The sequence below is a fragment of the Balaenoptera musculus genome, chromosome 1 (genome assembly GCF_009873245.2).
Source record: "Balaenoptera musculus isolate JJ_BM4_2016_0621 chromosome 1, mBalMus1.pri.v3, whole genome shotgun sequence".
Taxonomy (NCBI): domain Eukaryota; kingdom Metazoa; phylum Chordata; class Mammalia; order Artiodactyla; family Balaenopteridae; genus Balaenoptera; species Balaenoptera musculus.
In genome coordinates, this window is record NC_045785.1 from 45,302,526 (window position 1) to 45,324,543 (window position 22,018).

General features: G+C 41.5%; 1 protein-coding gene across 4 annotated transcripts; it reads left to right on the top strand.

The window, feature by feature from the left end:
* Positions 1-461: 461 nt before the first annotated feature.
* Positions 462-18,761, top strand: LRRC42 (leucine rich repeat containing 42). 4 transcript variants are annotated; one of them, XM_036831700.1, is made up of 9 exons: positions 462-645; positions 1,928-1,960; positions 5,480-5,966; positions 9,894-10,025; positions 11,424-11,542; positions 12,783-12,871; positions 13,044-13,157; positions 16,812-16,896; positions 18,265-18,761. In XM_036831700.1, exons 3-9 carry the CDS (start codon positions 5,494-5,496, stop codon positions 18,537-18,539), a joined length of 1,287 nt encoding a protein of 428 aa, XP_036687595.1. In that variant the 5' UTR covers positions 462-645; positions 1,928-1,960; positions 5,480-5,493; the 3' UTR covers positions 18,540-18,761. The 4 variants fall into 4 exon arrangements, with proteins under 4 accessions (XP_036687595.1, XP_036687585.1, XP_036687605.1 ...); XM_036831690.1 differs by lacking the exon at positions 1,928-1,960; XM_036831710.1 differs by lacking the exon at positions 1,928-1,960 and having other exon boundaries at positions 16,824-16,896.
* Positions 18,762-22,018: the final 3,257 nt, after the last annotated feature.

Genomic DNA, 22,018 nt, shown 5'->3' on the forward strand with positions numbered 1-22,018 from the left:
CCACAGGCTCTGCCCCGTCCTGCCCCACCCTGCGCGGCGCGCCGGTCCCCAGCTCCGCCTCCCTCCCGCTCAGCCTCCTCCGAGATCCCGGTCGCGCACAGCTGTACTCCCGGCTCTACGCGCCCAGTCTCCCTCAGGTTCCGCCCCCAGACCACGCCCCCGTGCTCTTCCTTACTGCGCGGGCTGAGCTCCGCAGCCCCGCCCAAGGGCCTTTCCCTAGGCAAGCGCCTAAACACGCGCTGCTTACCCTCCCCCAGCTAAGCTGGATCCCTGGGGCTTGTGAGACCCACGGGACCCGCCCTCGCGCGAGCACGCACGCGCAATCCCCACCTCTCCTTGCTCAGAGCCCTAGGCCCTCAGGTCGCCGGCCCCAGGTCCGGCCCCGCCTCCAAGCGCGACCCCGCCCCTCATGCCGGGTATCGCGCAAGCGCGCCTCCCCTGCCCAGTCTTCCCCCCGCCCCCACCAGCCCCGCGGTCCCAAGGCGCAGGTTGTCCCCAGCCCCCTACCTTCTCCCGCACACTCTCTGTCCCACCCTCCCTAGCTTTGTGCCGGGGGCGCGGAGCCGCTTCCCCCCTCAGCCGCGCCGCGAGAGGAGGGAGCCGTCAGCGAGGAGCTGCCGCTGGCTGCCCCAGGCAGGGGCACAGGTAGGTGGCGGCCGCGGGCTGGGCCGCTCACCGAGCTCGGGGCTGCGAGTGGGGGCGGGTGTGAGGTTTGAGGGAGGGGTGGAATGGGGGAGGGGAAGACCGAGAGGGACGGGGCTGGGGTGTGGTTGGGTGAAAGGTGTGAGGGTCTAGGGTTGTCAGAGATGGGTTTAAGGGTGGAGTTGGGGTGCTGGGGTAGTGTATGGGGGCGTGTGAGACTTGGGGTTCGGGGCCTGGGTGGGAAATGGAGCAGGATTAGCTGGGGTGGATTTGGGGAGGGACATGCGTGGGAATTTAGAGAGAAAGGGAGAACTGCAGTACTGGGGAGGGGGAAAGTGGGATTAGAGGAGTGCAAGGAGGAAAGGATCTAGGATGGGAATAGGAGAAGGGGTGGGGTTTTGGGGGCAGGGAGAAGTTGGGGCTGTGGATTGTGAAGTTGGGCATAGTGAGCCGTGAAGGAAGGAGATTTTGAAGGTTGAGGGCAGAAGACAAGGAAAAAGATGGAGAGTTTGGGGTCCTGGGAGAGGGAATCTCAGAATAGGAGGAAGGGAGGAGTACATGGTGAAGGACAGAGGAAGAGTGCATGGGGGTTAGAGAGGGTGCGGGTGGAATGGTGGGGGGGGGGAAGGAAGGAGAGCTAGGTGGAGGTGGGCTTGCAGCTGGGCGACAGGGAGCCGCATTTCAGAAGGGATGGAAGGATTGGAAGGGCGTGAGGTTTGAGAGGTGGGGGCAGGGGAGCTGGGCGTGGGTGAAGGGGACGGATTAGGATTTTTGGTGTGGAGACTGGATTTTGTGTGAGAAGCTTAGAGTTGGCAGGTAGAAAAGCTGTGAAATGTCAGGATGTAGGAGAGATTGGCCTGTTCTAAGAGGGAAGTAAGGAGCTAGGTATGGGTGAGAAGGCAGGTGGGAAAGTGCAAGTTATATAGGACAACAGAAATGAGTTGAAAACTGGATAATGGTGGTGACCCAGAACAATAAACTTGAGATTGTTAGTTGGTTATTGGTGGTTTGGAACTAGTTTCTGTTCAGGTTTTTATGTTAGAAACTTTCTTCAGAATACTGCATTTTCAAATAAACCAAGGGTGTCTGCAGCCTTGGGATGAAGGCCATGGATTGACAGGTGTTTTCCTGGTGTGTGGATTTGGGTAATTTCTGCCCTGGCAGAGGAAGGAGGGGAGGCCTCAATGTAGCTCTGTCCTGGCTCTGTTCCCACCAACTCTTTCCTCAGTTGTGCACTGTTTTTTTTTTATCTCCTCCCTCTCTCACCTCCCCCCCCCCACCCCAGCTTGAGTCAGTGAATACCAGAGGGATCCAACAGGTGGGTGAGATTAATTTTTAACATTTTTTTATCCTTAAGGCTGATGTCATACTTTTATTCTTGAGAGACAGCATCATGCAGTGGAAAGAGCTTGAGCTTTCATGTAGTATTTGTGCCATGGTATAGAATAGGCCCTGTCTCCTGAGGGGCTCCCTTATAATAGATCACTCTGTGTAACAGCCAGGCCCAAGCAAAGCCAAGTTACAGAAGCTTTGTTTGGAATTTTCTCACCTTTATGGTTCTTAACCTTGAGAGGCTTAAACATTAATTCAATTCTTAGATCATTTTATAGTACTTCACAAACTCTCAGGAAACTCCTTATTGTGAGAGTGCAAGATGCACAAATTTAGTAGTAGAAATCAAAGGTCACCAGGATTTCCTGACCATGGTCAGTTCCTCAGGTATCATAGTTGAAGAACAGAGAGCCCTTGGGGTTTCTGGACAGATGATGTGGGTTTACTCTTCAGGAAATATTTGATTTTTTTCATCATTTAGAAAGAGAACTAGCATTTGATGAGTAATTTAAAGGTAAAATATAGCCAGAACTGTGCCGTTTTTGAAAATGATCCATGGAAGCCGAGGCAGCCTGGGTAAGTGTCCTCACTTTGGTCCCAAGCTACTTGTGCCCTCTGCTGGATGGAATCAGATTTTTTGGATTTTCACCGGAAGTGGTCATCCATTCATCCATTTGTCCATTTTACTCCAAAGTTTATGGAAGACACTATTGCAGGTGATGGTTAGGGGTACTACAGATAGGCAGACCCTATTTCGTTGCCAGGAAGCTTATAGTGTGCTGATTACTTATAATATGTTATCTTCCATGGAATTTGTCTTTCTACTTTTAAAATTAAGTCATTCTTGTTTGGGGCCATACCTGGTTTGGGGCCATACTTTCTGATCTACAGGTAGAGTAGGACTCTGAATGTCCAAATCCAGAGATAAAGACCAAAAGGGATCTGCTTTATCTCCTTATCAAGATTAAACTCTGTGAGACTGAAGGGGCCAGGTGCTTACTCCTGGAAGAAAAGCTTAGAATAAGTGAAGTATCTCCTTAGCAGCAGGCACTGAATACTGGCGAGAGTATGGGTTATGAGAGCTAGCCAATTTTTTTTTTCTGGTTTTTAGATTTTTTTTTTCCTCCCTGGTAGTACCAGTAGCAATATACTCCCATCATCCTCTTTGCTTCTACCACCTGCAGAAGGGTCTGGTGAGAGGGGGAGGAGTCTGCAGCTGTTGCCTGGTAGAGGAGCTGGCTCCTAGCAACAGTATCAGCAGGCCTTGCAGCTCAGAGTACTAAGTCTGTCCTTTTGAGGTCTCACCCTTCCTCTTCATTTGGTTCAGCAAATATCTGTTGAGGATTTATTCAAGCTAGGCTCTGTGTTGGGCCTGGAAAAGAAAAGAGATGAATCAAGTTAAGTGCCGTGTACTCAAAGAGCTCACAGCTTTGGGAATATTAGCAAGTGAACGGACAGTACACAGTGCAAAGTGCTATGTAGAAAGAGACATTGGTGCTCTGGGAAAACCAGATAGACATGTGCACTAGTGCAGGGGTTAGGAAGTTTTCCCAGGAGAGGGATGGTGGTTGAGCTGAGTGTTTATGATAACTAGGAATTAGCTAGGTCAGGGAAGCAGAGAAGGGTGTTCCAGCCAAAGGGAGCAGGATGTGCAAAGACCAGTGAGACAAGAGAGCACAGCCAACTTACCTGGGTAGTATGGCTTAGCCAGAGAGTAGGGCATAAGGAGATGGGCAGGGAGGAGAGAGGCTCTCGGGCGTGGCAGGGCCCTCTTTTCTGATGTGCTTTTACACACATAATTATCCTCAGGAGAAACATGGATCATACTGATACCCACAAACAGGATCAGTGTTTGATCTCCAGAGACTCAGCATTTTTGATCACTGACTTGATTGATTGTTGACACTTTTAAGTGGCTTCAGAGCTACATCCTAGACCTGCATTGATGCAGAAGAAGCTGGGTTTGTTCACTCTAAAAGTCAGAGTCTTTTAGAGATAATAGCGGCTTTTTGACTTATGTTAAGTTTTACCTAAAAATTGTAGCAATGATAATCATATACTTTCATTTTATTTAACGTGGCAATTTCTCGAATATTTTGAAACCTCACGGTTCCTCAGGAAAGCAAGTGTTTATTTCAGTTAACGCTTAGACCAAAATGTCACCCATATGATTGCATAAATACCCTGCTGTTTTTGATATGTTGCCTTACTTCGGAAGTGCCAGCTAACTGAAGAAGTTAAGGCACAAGAGCTAACTAAAAGCTATTCTAGCCCTTGGAAGCATCACACCTTAATAGCTTTTAGTTAGCTCTTGTGGTGGAGGTCTTTATTTGTGGATCCAAAAAACCATGTTGCCTGTGGTCTGTGTAAGGTTTAGCAAAGGAGTAAACTATAGTTCCATGAATATCTACTCAGGGACTATTACATGCCAGAGCACTATGTTGTTAGGGTGGATGAATTAAACATGATCCCTGCTCTCAAGGAGCTCAAATCAGCAGAACACGCCCAGAAATAAATCAGTAGCAGAACTGTGGGCCAAGTGCAATAAAGAAATGTGTGGAAGGTGCCAAGGTAGCAAGGGAGCTATTAGTTTCTAGCCTTTGTTCTGTGTGTAAACATGTTTTAAAAAACAGAAATAGTTGGACTTCCCTGGTGGCGCAGTGGGTAAGAATCCGCCTGCCAGTGCATGGGACATGGGTTCGAGCCCTAGTCCAGAAAGATCCCACATGCCTCGGAGCAACTGAGCCCGTGTGCAACAGTTACTGAGCCTGTGCTCTAGAGCCTGCGAGCCACAACTACTGAGCCCATGTGCCACAACTACTGAAGCTCGCCTCCTAGAGCTCATGCTCTGCAACAAGAGAAGCCACTGCAATAAAAAGCCCGTGCACCGCAACGATGAGTAGCCCCCACTCGCTGCAACTTGAGAAAGCCCACGTGCTGCAACGAAGACCCAATGCAGCCAAAAATAAGTAAATAAAAATAAATTAATTAAAAAAAAACAGAAATAAATTCCACGTGTATGATTTGTAACTTGCAAATCAATAAAAAATTTTATCATTTTAATGGCTGCATAACATTCCATGGTGTGGATGTATCATCATTTATATAATAACACCCTTGTTGAACATTTAGGTTATTTTCAGTTGTTTTGCTAATATCAGCTGTGCTGCCATGACTTTCCTTGTAGGTGACTCTTTGACCACTTCTGTGATAACTCCCTTAGAGTGAATTTTAGAAATGAGATCTGAGCTGACTTTTGAAAGATGAATAGGAGTTCACCAGATAGACAAGAAAAGGGGAAGCATAGGAGAGGGCATTCCAGGTCGAGGTAATAGAGGTAACCTCCAGTGCCAGAGTTCACAGGCAACTGGTAAGCTTTGATTCCCCAAAGCAGCCACAGGGCCTGCCTGGAAGGCTCATAAAGCTCTGGGCACAGCAAGATGAAGTTACACGTTACAAATAGCATTTTAATTGGATTTGATTTCCTTGTGCCTTGCTTTTACAGTTGCAACCAAGGCAATGTCTTACTACCTCAACTCAGAAAACCACCTGGACCCAGGGCCCGTCTACGTGCGAGAAAATGGGCAACTGCACATGGTCAGTCTGGCCTTGGATGGTGTCAGGAGTAGCCTGCAGAAACCAAGGCCTTTCAGACTGTTTCCCAAAGGCTTTTCGGTGGAGCTTTGCATGAACAGGGAAGATGATACTGCACAGAAAGAGAAGACTGATCATTTCATCTTCACATACACCCGGGAGGGGAATCTTCGGTACTCTGCCAAATCCCTCTTCAGCCTCGTCCTAGGCTTCATCTCTGACAATGTTGATCACATTGATTCCCTTATTGGCTTTCCTGAGCAGATTGCTGAAAAGCTGTTCTCTGCTGCTGAAGCCAGACAGAAATTCACAGAGCCAGGTGCAGGGCTGAGGGCTTTACAGAAATTTACAGAGGCCTATGGAAGTCTGGTGCTTTGCTCCTTGTGTTTGCGAAACAGGTGGGTGTTCTGATTACGATAGTGAGTATTTTATTGGGTGTGTGAATTCTGTCAAGCTCTGGGGCTTAGTGGGCTTGGGCACTTTCCCCATCAAACAGCACTTGAGTTTAGAATTTCCATACACAAAGTGGTAGGCCATTTTGAGAAAAATCATTGTCTTTCTCCCTTCCCTTACCCTCCCAGACAACACTTAGGTTTATTTTGAAAACACTTTACAAGGATTAGTTGATTGTCACAGCTCCTCCATTAGGTAGAAAATACTCCTCTACCAACTTTTCTAGAAAGAGAAAATAGAAAAGACAAAATGTGATTTGCTAAATATCTCTTGATATGCTCTCGGGGATGTGAAGATTAGTAACCAGAGTTCCCGTCTCTATTCCAGTTTTCAGACCGCTAGATATTGAGCATTAGATAAAAAGCAACTTTAGAAGAATAAGTGATTAAAATTTCAAGTGTCTTAAAGTTTGGAAATTTTCAATAAGGTCCCAACACCAGAACCAAGGTCTGTCTATTTTCTAACAAAGCAGATGTTTTCTCTTATGACCTGCCTTTGCCCATATACTTTTATTGATTTATTTAAAATTTTTATACCACCATCGTGTAAAATGACTTTCAAGGCATCTACTAATTAAAAAGAAAAACTTGAAAAAATACACAGAAAAGAATTTAAACACAAACAGAAAAAGGTATAAAGTGGAACATAAGCCTCCCTCCCATCTCTCTCCTGTTTCCCTTCCCCAGAGGCAACTACTGTTATCAATTTCTTTTACATAATTCCAGAGATATTCTGAACATATACATGCATGTATAGCTGTCCCCTTTGTTATACAAACGGCAGCACAGTGCTCACACTGGTAGGCACTTTGCTTTCTTCACATATTTTGAAAATCATTTACCATCAATATGTGTAGATTTTTTAAATAGCAGTATAGTATACCATTATATATATCTTTATACATTTGGGAATATACTCTATAAATTGTATTCTGTTTTTTCCTCCATGTACCATTATACCTTAAGTATTTCTCACAATAGTGAAGATGCTTTTTATCCATTTATGATGTCTGCATACTGTTCCAGTGGTCAAATTGGATGAGAATAGCACTTTCATTCACATTTGATGAGCACATAATGTAGCATTTCTGGAAAGAAGCTTGGCAATATGTATCAAAAGCTTTAAAAATATTCATATCATTTGTTTGACCCATTAATTCCATTTATTAAGAGTCTGTTCTAATTTCTAATGTAATAATCAGATATGAGAACAAATACTTCACGTAAGGGTGTTCATTGTAGTACTATTTGTAATAGTGAAAATCTGAAAGCTGAATATCCAACAAGAGGAAATTAATTAAGTAAATTATAGTACATTCATATAATGAAATAGAGTATAACTTTTAAGATAATATCCAAAGATCATTTAAAATGATATGGTAAAATGTTCATTATATAATAAATGAAAAAAATTAAAATTAAAATTATATGTATGATCCCAATTTTGTTTGTAAAAAAAAATAGAAAGTTCTATATGTATTGCATATATAGGGGGGAAAAAAGAGAAACCCACTGAAATGTAATTTAGGTAATGAGATTGAAATTGGTTTTAATTTTCTTCATAGTTTTCCAGATTTTCTTAATTTTTTTCTCCAAGGAATGTGTATTACTTTTATAATCAGAAAAATATAAGAAACATTTTTAACAATCTTTTGGCTCGTATTTTATTGCAACAATTACAAATAAGACAATAACTAAGACAGTGCTGCTTTATTCAGATATAAGAGTAAGATTTTTCAGTTGTGATCAAAAACTTTCCTTCTTTTGAATCCCCAGAGGAAAATAGGAAGAAGGCAGGAGATTTGGGTTTGCATTTGCAATTCTCAGCTGAAGCTGCAGCAGCAAAGGTTTTACCAGCACCAAAGGGTTCAGGTCATGGGGAAAGAGCTTGAGAAAATAATTGAAAAATAAGATAATCGTGTAGGTACAGGCACTTGCTTTGTGGGGTTGGGTCACAAAGCTGCCTGCCAAAAGGGAGAAGCCAGTGTCTTTGCAACTGGGTTTCAACCCGACAAAACTGTCTCCTCCCTGTGATTTTTAATCCCACTGGTGGTCACAGGGAGGCAAGTTATTTGCCTTAAAATATCACCCTGTGTAACTGAAGTAATTATAATAGCTACCATTTAATGAGGGCCTATGAGATGCCGTTTACTTTTGGAACATTTTTTCTGATTTTCTTAATAGTCCTTAAAGGAAGTGATCATCAGCTCCATTTTCTAGCTGGAGAAATTGAGGCTCACAGAGGTTAAGTAAGTTTCTTACAATCATACAAGTAATTAGCATTGCTAGAATCCAAACTCAGGTCTGACACTAAAATATCTGTGCTGTTTCTGTTGCTTCTCCACTACACTCTGCTGAACTTTTTAAGGGGCAAGTTGGAAGACTAATTTTGAGCGAGACCCTAGAACTTCAATTACGTCCTAGATAAGCATGTAGTAGTGTCTGTGGTTTTGCATGTTCGTTTCTCTGCCTTGATTTTTGTAATGTTTGTTAATCATGTTATCCGTTGTTGTGTCCTTCCCAGATAACCCTTGTTTCAGAATTACTAAATATCTTCTGGTTAACTGATCAAAGGATGTGTGTTTTCCTTTCTGTAATTGCCAGTAATTCCCCAAATTCCCATTAACCCACTTCAACTCTGTGATTGGAAGATGGAAAACAGCAGCTTTATTTACAATGCAATTAAAATATGTCTGAGTAAATAAGGCTCATTTGTGTACCCAGCTGAGCTCAGTCACCAGGCAGCTTAGAGGGGGTATCAGTGCCCCAGGCCATCTGTACCCAGCAGTCAGGCCAGCGATCAGCTTCAGTACATCTTATTCTGATTGGAAGTAGGAAGAAAAGAGATCTAACTCCCTTCTTGTCCTTGGATTATTCAGTGCTGTTTTTGGTAATTATGATTCTGGCCACAGTAGAGAAATGTGAACACTTTTAAGTATAACCCCACTGATCCTAGCTTACCATCTCACTGTGGAAACTTCTAGACATCCATGAGAAAAGTGGATGAGAAAGGCATGCTCTTGCCCACAAGCATTTCCCTGTTCTCTTAGACTCCTCTCCTGTTTCCTGTCACTTCTAATCCCTTTTCATTTTTTCTCACTGACATCATACGAAATAGATGGACAACTAGAAAGCAGGGTGGAGGCCATAGCCTGGGCTGTGCAGTGTCTTTTTGATCTTTTCCTCTCCAGAGGCCTCCTGATACTTCCCGATAGCAGTTTGGCAAGATGCCCCAGTGTAATTAAAGTGTTCATGCTCACAGGTTTGCCTTAATAACCGTCTAGTTTAGAGTGAGTTCTTATAATAGTCATGCTGCACATACTTTCGGAGTAAAGTTAGCAGGATAACAGTGGCACAGTGACGTGGGCAGCTACTCAAACTTGTGTTTGAATAGAAAAGATAAAACCTGACTGTCAAATATATCTTGGTATGTTCTTGGGGATGTGCAGGTTAGAACCCAGAATTCTTGGCCTGTTCCAGTTTTCAAAGCACTAGATACTGAGCATTAGATAAAAAGCAACCTTAAAAGAATGAGTGATTAAAATTTTGAGTATCCTAAAGTTTGGGAATTCTCTGATAAAATCCCAGCACTGACACCAAGGTCTGTCTGACTTCTAACAAAGCAGATTTTTTCTCTCGTGTCCGGCCTTTGCTCATATGTTTTTATTTATTTATTTAAAGTTTTTATTCTACCATCACGTAAAAAGATTTTTAGCTTAAAAAATTCAACCTGTGCCTACATAGTAATCAGTAAAGTCTGCTTATTACATAGTACCTTGTCCTGATGGAATGTTGATGTGTCACAAAGCCACAAACAGTGATGTTTTAAAAGAAGGAAAAGAAAAGCTGTTGATTGCTCTCCACGCCCCGCAGATATCTGGTGATTTCAGAAAAACTCGAGGAGATTAAGTCTTTCCGGGAGCTGACCTGCCTGGATCTATCCTGTTGCAAGCTTGGAGATGAGCATGAACTTCTAGAACATCTCACCAATGAGGCCCTGTCTAGGTATTGACCTGCCACCATTTGTAGATGAATTGTTTAGTTTCTTTTTTTAAAGGATGATCCAATGGGATCATCTTGAAGAATGTTGATTACTTCCCAATCCTGTGTTTATTTGCTAATTTTTTTTTCTAAAACGATTCAATCTCCATTTACTTGGTACAAGCAGTATAGATTGGACAACTCTTAGGAAAGTAAGTCACTAGGTTCTTTACCTAAATAAACTTTATTTCAACATATAGTACTTGACGCTACCTGCGTTGAAAAATGATTTTGCCCTGGTTTATTCTAGCAAGAGATGAGAAGTTATACAATTTCCACAGTCATTATCATTTTCTATTTTAACTGCCAATGAACTATAAATTATTTAAAAAGTGAACTATTAAAAGACAGACAAATAAATCCTTTTCAAGAACCATAATTTAAAGAAATCATCCAGTTCACACCATTCACAAATAATCCGACTGATCTCAGTATGGCCAGCAGAGAGAAGGCCAGATGGATTCCTTTGTGGTTTAATAAACACCCAGAAGGATAACAGTACTACAAACCTGAGTCTAACCTGTTTCTTGGGGCCTGCCTAGGACAGTGATACCTACGTACTGCCCTGTACAAATGTTTTTTTTTTTTTTAATTTTATTTTTTTATACTACAGGTTCTTATTAGTTATCTATTTTATACATATTAGTGTATACATGTCAATCGCAATCTCCCAATTCATCCCACCACCAGCACCACACCCACACCCCCGCCACTTTCCCCCACTCGGTGTCCATACGTTTCTTCTCTACATCTGTGTCTGTATTTCTGCCCTGCAAACCGGTTCATCTTGTACAAAGGTATCTTTGTACAAGGTTAGTAAAGGTTCGGATTTCTTGCGTGGGGGACAGTGGAACACATTAATAACACCAGTTACAGGTTAACTGAATGGATTGGGTTATGTCTGTACCTTATAAACTCAGTCTGAAATCGGATTTATAAAATAATTAGAATGAAAGAATTGTGCTTTGCATAAAGAATTCTCAGAGGAGTTCTTTAGCAGACTTTCCCAGTATATTTAGAGTGGTTTTGGTCTTCACACAGCATTTGTCAGGAATGCAGCTTTTGTGATAAACAAGTGTATTTATATCCTTAATGAAGTCCCTGTTTACCTCATTCCACCATATACCTTTAGTGCCCTCTGCCATCTGAGACTAGTACTACATGACACTTTGATCTGTAAGTTAACCCTCACTTAGCAACTGAAGTAGCACCAAAAGATCTTTAACTCTGTTAAATGCATTATGTGTGAAATAGCAGAGGTTAGAAGATATATTTTTGAATGAAATTTATGAAAGTATGTTCTCATGACTAGACTTTCTCAAATGCTCTTTAAGCAATTTACTTATGGACTTTGTTTTCTAGTGTAACTCAACTCCACCTGAAGGATAATTGTTTATCTGATGCTGGGGTGCGGAAAATGACGGCACCAGTTCGAGTGATGAAAAGAGGCCTTGAAAATCTAACATTATTAGATTTATCTTGTAAGTTTTATTAGAAGTTATAGATGATTAATGTTGGAAGAATAGACTTAGAAATCATTTAGTTCTTCCCCTTTGTTTGAGAGGTGATAAAATTGAGGGGAGGTGACTTTCTTAGGTGCCACAACAAGTTAATGGCAGAGCAGGACCTAAAGCCAGAGGCTCTTGACTTCTGGCCAAATACCTTTCCTGGCATGGTGCCACCTCTGTAAGGTAGTAAAAGCCCTTACAGATTCACCCATGCCACTTACTCTCTGCAGACAGAGCAACCTTTCATCATATTCACAGCATATATAAAGGACGTTTGGCTCATTTTTACTTTCTTTGAGTTGCTGATCCATAGTGTCTGTCAGCTAGGTCATTTTTTATCAATAATTGCTTGGTGAAAATCAGGATGAAATTCACAGTTTTGATAACTTACTCAGAATGAGCCAGTTATTGACTCCAGTAATAGAAAGATGGTAAGATCATTTATGATTTAACTGAGCATTTATTAAATATGTGGCAGGATGGTATGGTGTCAAAAAAATAGAAGGAGCAGGGGTTTGAGGCCAGAGGACACTCCTTGCTCTGCTACTGCGTGCCCTTGCGCAAGTTATTTAACCTCTCTGAGCCTTGGTTTTGGCTTCTGTGAAATGAAGATAATAATGAATGCCCTCCCTTCCTCCCAGGGAAGTGTATTCATTTAACAAATATTTTGTGAGTGTCTACAATGTGCCAGGCACTGTGCTCATGGTCTTTAGGACTCAGTGCTAAATGCAGTACTCTCTGATATGAGAAGGTGATATGTAAGAAAGGATTAAAAAAAAAATGCAGGTTAGTGAGATATTAATAGTCTCTGTGCCTCAGTATCCTTGAAAATCTTTTTAAAATAATCTTTTACTTTGGAGGTAAAATGGCTGTGAACAAAGTCTAATATACCATTCTAATACATGTTTATGTATGTTGTTTTCATATGGTTCCAAATTAAACCCTTTGGAATAACTATCTGTTTCATTAATTTTTCTACTAACCCCCAACTCCTAGAAAGTTAAAGCTATGAAGGATCTTAAGGATCATCTAGTGTGGCTCCTTCACATTACAATAGGAAAGATAAGATTTCTATATTCAATTTACTCTGAAAAGCTTGTTTACTCAGTATTTTCTATTTTATCATTGTTTGGCCTTTTTTCCTGAGCTTATTGTTGGCATTGTAGCAATACTTATAACTATAACAGAATACTATCTATGTTTTGACATTTAGGTAACCCTGAGATCACAGATGCAGGGATTGGATACCTCTTTTCTTTTAGAAAACTAAACTGCTTAGATATCTCTGGGACAGGACTCAAGGTAAGACTTCTACTCCCTTCTTTTACTTTTCCAAACTTACAATTTGATATTTTGCTTCTGCTAATTGACATTTAGAAAGGACTGGTATCTGTGATGGTGTTTATTTCCTACTGAAAGCAAGTAAGAGTTAACCAGATGTGTGTGCATTAGTGTTCTGGTTTTCCCTTACTAGGACGTCAAAGCTGTCAAACACAAGCTTCAGACCCACATAGGTCTCGTTCACTCCAAAGTGCCTTTGAAGGAATTTGATCACAGTAACTGCAAGACAGAGGGCTGGGCTGACCAGGTAAGGCAGATTTTTCTCCCCTACAGTTAATGTGGCTTCATTTTAATTCCAAGTGTCTTATTCAACACTTGAAGAAATGTTAATCCTCTTGGTATTCCTTGGCTGAATTGTCATCTTCAGTCAGATCCGAGACACTGATGGCCTTGTAACTAACCCAGTTACTTAAGAAAAGGTGTTAGATGCCAGTCCTTAAATCTCATGCTCTGTTTGTTAGATTGTGCTTCATCCATATGGGACCTAGAAGAAAACGCCTTCTTATAAATGACTCAGAAAATAAATGAATTCTTGCTTGCTATGCAAAAAAGCAGTATGACCCAACTTCACAAGGACAGATTCTCTTAGCAGTGTGTGTATACTGGAAAGAGAATAAGTCACACTGATAAGAATACAAATCTAACTCTTTCCCTTTTTGGGGGCAAGTTTCTTAACTCTTAGAGCCTTAGTGAAGAAACATCTTTTTTTTTTTTTTTTTTTTTTTTTTAAATTTATTTATTTATGGCTGTGTTGGGTCTTCATTTCTGTGCGAGGGCTTTCTCTAGTTGTGGCTAGCGGGGGCCACTCTTCATCGCGGTGCGCGGGCCTTTCACTGTTGTGGCCTCTCTTGTTGCGGAGCACAGGCTCCAGACGCGCAGGCTCAGTAGTTGTGGCTCACGGGCCCAGTTGCTCCGCGGCATGTGGGATCTTCCCAGACCAGGGCTCGAACCCGTGTCCCCTGCATTGGCAGGCAGATTCTCAACCGCTGCGCCACCAGGGAAGCCCAAGAAACATCTTTTTTTATCCTGAGCTCTCCCATTTTCTTTCTTTCTTTCTTTTTTTTTGAAGTTTTAAAAATTTTATGTACAAAGAACTAGGACTGTTTCTTTGGAAAGGTAGATGTCCTGGATGAACCATTCAAGGAAGTTCGCTTAGTCCAACTCAGTGAAGCCGATATCCTCCGAGTACTGGCAGAAACACTGGTGACACGTATTGAGGCCATATTTCCAGATCAGACCATGCTAGTTTGAGCAGACTGAGCCCTTCCATTTTCAGCTTCTTAGCTGAACTTTGATGCTCTCTTGTCTTTTTGATGGTCTTCCTTAAGTTGGTAAAATACAGACTTAAGTAGAGAGTCAGAAGGTAACCAAGTAGTAGAGCACCAGTAGATGCCAGCCTCCCTGTGGCTGGTGCCTTTCTCCTTCAGACACTTTAAACCAATGTTTATTGGTGGAGGCCTAGAGGACCCACCAAACTTTTTGTTCTGGATCCCTCCTTGGCTCCAAGCAATAATGCATGGTGGTGGACCTATCCAACCACCTGATTGTAGCATCACCTCTCTATAAGTAAGCAAGAAGGGGTGCTGGTGAATCAGTGTTTCAGAAACACTTTGAAGTTTGTGAAAATGCATGCTGAAATCATTAACAACAGTTCATTGCCAGACAAAGTTTATAGTGCTGGAAGAATCCTAGATACATCCAGTAGACTTGGGACAGGTGTGGGATGGTCTTACAAGGACTTGGTGTAGTTTGGTTATGGTAGCAGGTGACATGGTGGAAAGAGCATAGGCTGTAGGGTCAGAGGCCTGAGTTAGGATCCTGGCTCAGCAACCCAATAGGGATACGACTTAGGCAACATTGAGTCTCTGTTTATTTATCTGTAAAATGCAGAAACCAGGACCTTTCTTGCAGAGCTAAGGATGAAGTAAAATACCTAACAGCCTGGACTGAAAGCACCATGCAATCTCAGCTGGGCCCTAGGACTTGGCAGCAGTGCTTTATCTATCTTTTGTTGATCCTTATTGAAACTGTTTCAGGCCGACTCCATCCTCCTCCTGCCTCATTCTCAGCAGGTGACACAGAAAAATGAGGCCATCTAACAGGAGTCCATTTACTTCCCTTTGTCTCAAAATTTCTCCAATTCTGCAACATACCCCACTTCCCTCCTATCTAAGGGAACAGGTATGCCTCTTTATTCCAGTGATAAGCCCTTTAGTGGCTTCTTTTCCTTTCAGTTCTGTTCCCTAAGATCTCCAGCTTACTCTGTGATATTTTACTAATAATTATTTCTCCTCTACTGCCCCACCACTACATCTTCAATCTCGCTCTCTGTCAGCCATTTTCTTTCTGTGTATAAACATGTTACTTCTATTCTAACATGTTCTTCATCCCCCATTGCGATTGTGAGTTGTTTTCTTTTCTTACCTTCCCACCTCCTCACTGCCTACTCAGTTCTTAAGCCCTTGTAAGCTAGTTCTGGCCCCCACGGCTCTGCTGCAGGTGTTGTCTTGAAGGTGGCATGTGATCTCATTCTTCACCTTCCTTGGCTTTTCTGCAGTTCTGATATAAACATGCATGCCTTATGCTTTTTCTCTCTGGCCTTCCTGCTCAGTATCCCCTAACTTTCTCGCTTCTCCCTTTAGCTCTTGCTGATTCCTCATTTCCTCTTCTCTTCTCTTCTATCTCCACCCACTGTCCTGGTGATCTGAACTGTTCTCAGAGCCTTTACTGTCCCTGCGGGAATGATATCACCTTCTCTTACACGTTAGACCTGTTCCTAAATATTCACCATAAATCTCTGCCAGGCACCTCAAATTCAGCTTGTCCAGAACCAGGCTTGTCTTCTTCTTCCCCATCCCCAAACAGCTCTTCCTAATTGACATTCTTATTTCTGTTAGTAGAAGCACAGTTTTCCTTATTGTCCCCTGAGCCACCAGATTCAGTTCATCTTAGCATTCTTTTAGATCTGTCCCCATTTTCCATGCTCAGGAGGGAGGTATCATAGAGGGGATGACAACTAAGATTTATTGAGTGCTTCGTATATTCCAGACACTGCTAAACCCTTCATGTATGTTATCTCATTTAATCCTCACAACCGCCCAGTGGGCTATGTACTATTATTATTCCCGATTTTACAGATGAAGAAATTGAAAGACAGAAATTAAATCACTTGCCAAGGGTCCCCTGGCTAGTAAGTGGTGGAACTAACTCTGGAACGATATTCTTAAACTATGTGTTGTGCTGCCTCTGTGACCTGAAAATGTTTGTCTTGACTTTCTTTTATGATCATTTCATTGCATACCATGAGAAGTGTTGAATTTAAAGTTCTTGCTACTTGTGCTATATGTGAAATAATTGTTTACTTTATGTGTAGTTTATACTAAACCAAATTTTCAAAAGAATTTGTAGTAGCTTGTAATAAAAATATATTTGTAGCAGTTTAAAAAAATGGAAACTGATCATGAAGTGTCATGAGAATATGGAAACATGGTCCTTTCACACACGTACAAGAGTGAGTTATGGTTGGTATAGTTTAAGGCATGAAAGTGAGTCTAGGAATGTGTGAAAAGTATTATGACTAAGGTTTTAAATTTTAGTATTTAGTTTAAGGATATGCAGTTTATTTCTAGATTGGAATAGAGATGAAAATAGGGAGTCAGCTTTGTAGATTTTTTCTGAGTCTTGCAAATATGTATATCCAGCATGTTTGTATTCTGACCAACTCATGCCTTAAAACAGAAAATCCAGACTTGACTTGGTTCTTTTTCTTATCACCATCATCTGAAGTAAGATTACCACGGGGGTTTGTGTTTATGGAAAGAGAGGGGTGGGGAACAAGGAAGTCTTGAGATTAAAAGCTTGAGATTTTGTTTGGATTCAGATCTTTCCAAATACATTTTAGATTGTTCTGCAGTGGGAGCGTGTGACTTCGGAAGCTGTGAAGCCACGAGAAACCTCGGAGCCTGGAACAGCAGCTCAGCATTTCTGTGAGAAATTCCCTTTCCTTTGGAGTGTTTTGCCCTTAGGTTATTTGCCCTTAAAGCGCTTAGCTCATCTTCACTCAGTGGGAAAATTAATTATGATAGCATTGACTTAATTAGATCACTGAGACTTGTATTCTGTCAGCACAGCTTACAGTGTAAGTTCACACTTAGCTTTGAGTACCAGCACCAGGGAAATAACTTACTAAATGTATGTATGTATGTACACATGTGCTTATTGATATCCCATCTTGTTCCAGAAAAGATTTGCAGTGGTACAAAAGTAGATAGATACAGAACATTAAAAAGGAATTAAAGTGTAGCCAAAGGGACAAGCCACCCAAGTGTCCATTGACAGATGAATGGATAAACAAAATGTAGCATTTACATACAATGAAATATTATTCAGCCTTAAGGAGAAAGGAAATTTTAACACATGCTATAACATGGGTGAAATTTAAAGACATTCTGCTAAGTGAAATTAAGCCAGTCAAAAAGACGAATGTTGTATGAGTCGTCTTACGAGATTCCTAGAGTGGTCAAGTTCATAGAGACAGAAAGTAGAATGGTGGTTGCTGGGGACTGAGGTGAGGAGTGGTAGGGAGTTATTGTTTAATAGATACCAAGTTTTAGTTTCCGGATACCAAGTTTTAGTTTCGCCAAGGTGAAAAAGTTCTGGAGGTGGATGGTGGTGATATTTGCACAACAATGTGAATGTACTTAATGCCACAGAACTATACACTTAAAAGTGGTTAAAATGCTAAATTTATGTTATGTGTATTTTACCGTACTTTTTTCTGTAAGGAGTTAAAGGATGAAATCGAAGTGAAGGAAAAATAAAGGTAGAAAAATAAGAAAAATTCAGGGCAAACCAAAAACTATAGGATAAGGTTGTATCATTTGCTAGAGTTGTGCCACAAACTTGACTGTTTTTAGAAGACAGAGTCAAGTCCAGATTTTGAGTAATGATAGCTGACATTTTTCGAGCTTTTACTATTGTGCCAAGCATTGTGCTAAGCACCTTATATTACTTTATCTTCACATCACCCTTATGAAATAGGTTTTATATCCCTCTAAAGATGAGAAAACTGAATCTCAGACAAGTCACTTGCCCGAGGTCATTTATCCAGGAAGTGGCAGATACGAGATTTGAATCCAAATCTGTGATACTCTAGTGTGAGTACATACCTTCAACCTGTGCTGGTGCATTTGCTGTAAGTTACTTTACAGGGCACTCAAAAGGGAATAAAATTAATCCAAACCTCACCCTGTTTGGGCCTCTTATCACTTCCCTTGGATCATCTTTCTGGACTTAGGCAACCGTTAGCAGCGGTGTAGGAAAGCTCACTGCCCTTCCGTCTGTCACCCTTACAGATGGGAAGCGGGCTCGAACAGAAGCCTCAGTGAAGTGTCACCTGGCAGATGCCCACATGAATTCTTCTGAGAAACTCCAGTTCTATAAAGAGAAAGCCCCAGATTGCCATGGACCACTGTTGAAACACGAAGCCCTCTCAAGCCAGGAGTCAAAGAAGAGCAAGAAGAGAGCTTTTGAGGAGCCAGAGAAGGAACAGAGCAACTCTTCACAGTCTTCAAAGCAGAAATATGTGTGTCTTGCTGTGGAAGACTGGGACTTGTTAAATTCCTATTGATTGGCAGATATAAGTTGACCTTTTTTCCCTCCAACTCTAATGTACGAGGAAAGGGGGCTGATGATGTTTTCCTTTTTGTTTGAATTTACCTATGGCATTAGCATAGCAAGCGGATATTTCTACTTTTGTGGTGGGGGAGGGGAATGCTATGGAAGTATGTAATAATTTCTAATGTATATTTTCAATACATAGTAATTTTTTCAAATAAACGTTTTTGCTGTCCTTAGGTTCTCCTTGTGAAAAATAGACTGGAGCCACAGGAAGTAACACTTTGGTTTGGGACGAAGGCCATGTGAACTAACAAGGCAGCTTAGCATCATTTGTTACTACTCCAGTTTGGCCCAGCCTCAAGTTAAGTGAGTTGTTTAAGGTCCGGAGCTTATAAGAACCAGAATTTATATTTCTTTCTGTCCAGTTGTAAAGCCCACTCTATTACATTGCCTTCTTACATAATAGTTACCATTCATTAAAATCTCAAATATTAGGTCTATTAAGTAAACCACCAAGAATCTTCACAATAGTCCTGCCAAGTAAGGATTATCACCTCCATTTATCAGATGAAGAACCTGAGACCAATGACTCACCTTAGACCAGTGCTTCTCAAGCTTTATTGTGCATGCAGATCACCTGGGGATTTTTTTTGGCCACGTTGCGTGGTTTGTGGGATCTTAGTTCCCCAACCAGGGATTGAACCCACGCCCCCTTCATTGGAAGTGAGGAGTCTTAGCCACTGGACCCCCAGGGAAGTCCCCTGGGGATCTTTTTGAACTGTAGATTCTGATTCAGTAGATCTGGAGTTGGGCTTGACATTGAACATTTCTAACAGGTTTCCAGATGATGCTAGTGCTTCTAATTTGTGGGCTACACTTGGAGTAGCAAGACTCTAGACCTTCATTGTCCAGTACCGTGGCCCCTACTCACATGTGGCCCCTGAACACATGAAATGTGGCTAGTCCAAATTGAGATGTGCTGTAAAATGCATACTGGATATCAGATGTCAGAGTCCAAAAGTATGAATGAAAAAAATCTCCATTTTTAAGTATTGATTACATGTTAAAATGGTAATTTGGGGGTTAAAATATTAATTTCATCTGTTTTTGTTTTTCTGATGTGGCTACTACAATATTTACATGGCTTGCATTCGTGATTTGCCTTATATTTCTGTTGAACAGTGCTGCTCTAGACCATATTCCATCCATAAAAGGTGAGCTTAAAGCAAGACTTACTGGCAAGTAAAAGGAAGGGAGAGAATGCCTCGAGGAATTGAGAATATCGGTGTGATAGATTTGACATCTGGAAATGCTCTGGAGTTTAACCAAGATTTTAATAAAAGTAGATCTTGGATCTGATATGTGTTCTATTTGCTATTCAGAGCTAGTCAAGGTACTACTCTGTAAGTGTGGCCTGTTGCCCAGGATCATGTCAAAAGTTCTGATTTTTGAAATTTATCCAATGAAAAAGCAGATTCAGTGCAGATTGTTTTTTGTTGTGGAAGTAGAGTTGAGCTTTAAAATGTCATTTGGGTGAACAGGAGCACAGCTTGCCAAATTCCTAGTACAGACAGCCTTACTTGTCAAACTTGACATATATTGTTAGTCAAACCTGAGTCTAATTTGATCACCCCCCGCTGTCACCACCCCCTTGTTGCTGTGGTGCAGTGCTGTGTCAGAAAGTGGCATCTGATTACTCTTCAAACATCCCACCTTTTCTGATCATTTTGGAGGGCAAATCTTCCTTCAAAGCAACTTAGGATTACTTCTCTTTTATAAACACAGTATACTTTTGAAGCTAAGATTTCATTTTCTTTAATCCTTTTTTTCTTTCAAGGTTCTCATTTTCCTCTGCTGGTGAGTCCTTTAAGCAAATATTTCTTGTTTGATCCGAACAATTCACTGTAGTCATTCAGATGGAGTTATGAAAGTCTAGTCTTTGTTTTAATGATTGAAACAGATGATGAAGGTCAAGAAATTATGACTAGTGTAAAATAGATGAGGTAATCTGTGTGTGTTTAACTTACATGTAAGATTAACTTTTTTTTTTTTATTAGAATTTCTTGTTTCTTCTTAGAATTCACTTTCTGACTCATTATGAACTTTGGGCAAGTGACTCAGTTCTGCTAACACTCAATTTACCTCTTTAAAACTAGGCCACCTACCTACATAATGCTTGCAAGAATGAATAAATCAGTGTTACTCAAAAGTATGGTCTGTGGACCCCTGCCCCAGAGGCTCCTGGGGATTTGTTAAAATGAAAATTCCTGTACGCCACCCATATTTACTGAATCAGAATCTTTTAGTTTGTTAGAATTACATAATAATCTGACATTAAGCCAAATTTTCTTTTCATACATTTATTCCAAAAAATGCTGAGCCATTCATTTATTCATTTGAAAAAGTATCCATTGAACATTTAACCTGTGCCAAGTGTTGGGGATTCAGCACTGAACAAGACAAAAGGTGGTGTATGCCTTCAAGGAGCTTCCATTCAAGGGAGGTGAGACAGACATGTAAGTAAACAGGACACTAAGTCAGCAAGCTAAGTTCACATAGTGATCAAGTGGAGCTGGTAATGAGATACTGGGGGACAGGGATGGGAAGAGTTTGGTTTTTAATTAATTTAGGGGGTTGCAGAAGGCCTCTCTGAGGAAGAGACCAAGTTTGAGCTGAGAAGTATGACAAGAAGGAGCTAGTCATGCAAACATCTGGGTCTGAGGAAAGGAAAGAACAAGTGCAAAGCTTGAGATGGGAAATGCTTGACACATTCTAGGGACAGAAAGAAGAAAAAGAGTGAAAGCCAGGTGGCTTGTGCATAGTGAAGAAGTGGTAAAAGATGAGTTTAGGAGAGAGACAAGTGACAGATCATCTAGGCCTTGTGGGTCATGGAATTTGAATTTTACTTCAGTGTAACAGAAAGCCACTGATTAAGCATAAATCACATGTCATCTGACTTCTCTTTTGAAGAGTGAACCTTTGCTGCTCTATGGGCCCAATGTGTAGGGCATGGATCACAGTGGGGGCAAGAGTAGAGCAGGGAGGTCCAATCAGGACCATTAAAGAAGTCCAAGTGAGAGATGCTGGCAGCTAGGACTAGATAGTAGCGATGGTAGTGATGATGAGAGGTTGGATACAGGGGCTAATTTGGAGGTCGAGCTGATAGGTCATGTTGATGCATTTGGTGTCAGGGAGTAAAGGACCAGAGGGAGTAAAATCAAAGGTGACTCCTTCCTACGGTTTTGCCTGAGCAACTGAATGGATGGTAAAATGCAGGAGAGGAGTAGGTTTGGGGTGGGTGGGGAAATCAAGACTTCTGTTTTAGACAAGTTTGAGAGGCCTAATGAGATGCACAAATAGGCCGTTGGACACATGAATCTGGAGCTCAGGGGAGTGATCAGGACTGAAGATACAAAGTTGGGGTTCTACAGTATAGAGTTGATATTTGGAGCCCATGACTGTATATGATCACCTAGGGAGAGTGTAGAT

Coding starts and splice junctions, on each gene's coding strand:
- LRRC42 (XM_036831700.1), top strand. CDS start 5,494: ATGTCTTACTACCTCAACTCAGAAAACCACCTGGACCCAGGGCCCGTC. Junction 5,967..9,893: donor TCCTTGTGTTTGCGAAACAG/GTGGGTGTTCTG, acceptor CACGCCCCGCAG/ATATCTGGTGATTTCAGAAA. Junction 11,543..12,782: donor AACATTATTAGATTTATCTT/GTAAGTTTTATT, acceptor TTTGACATTTAG/GTAACCCTGAGATCACAGAT.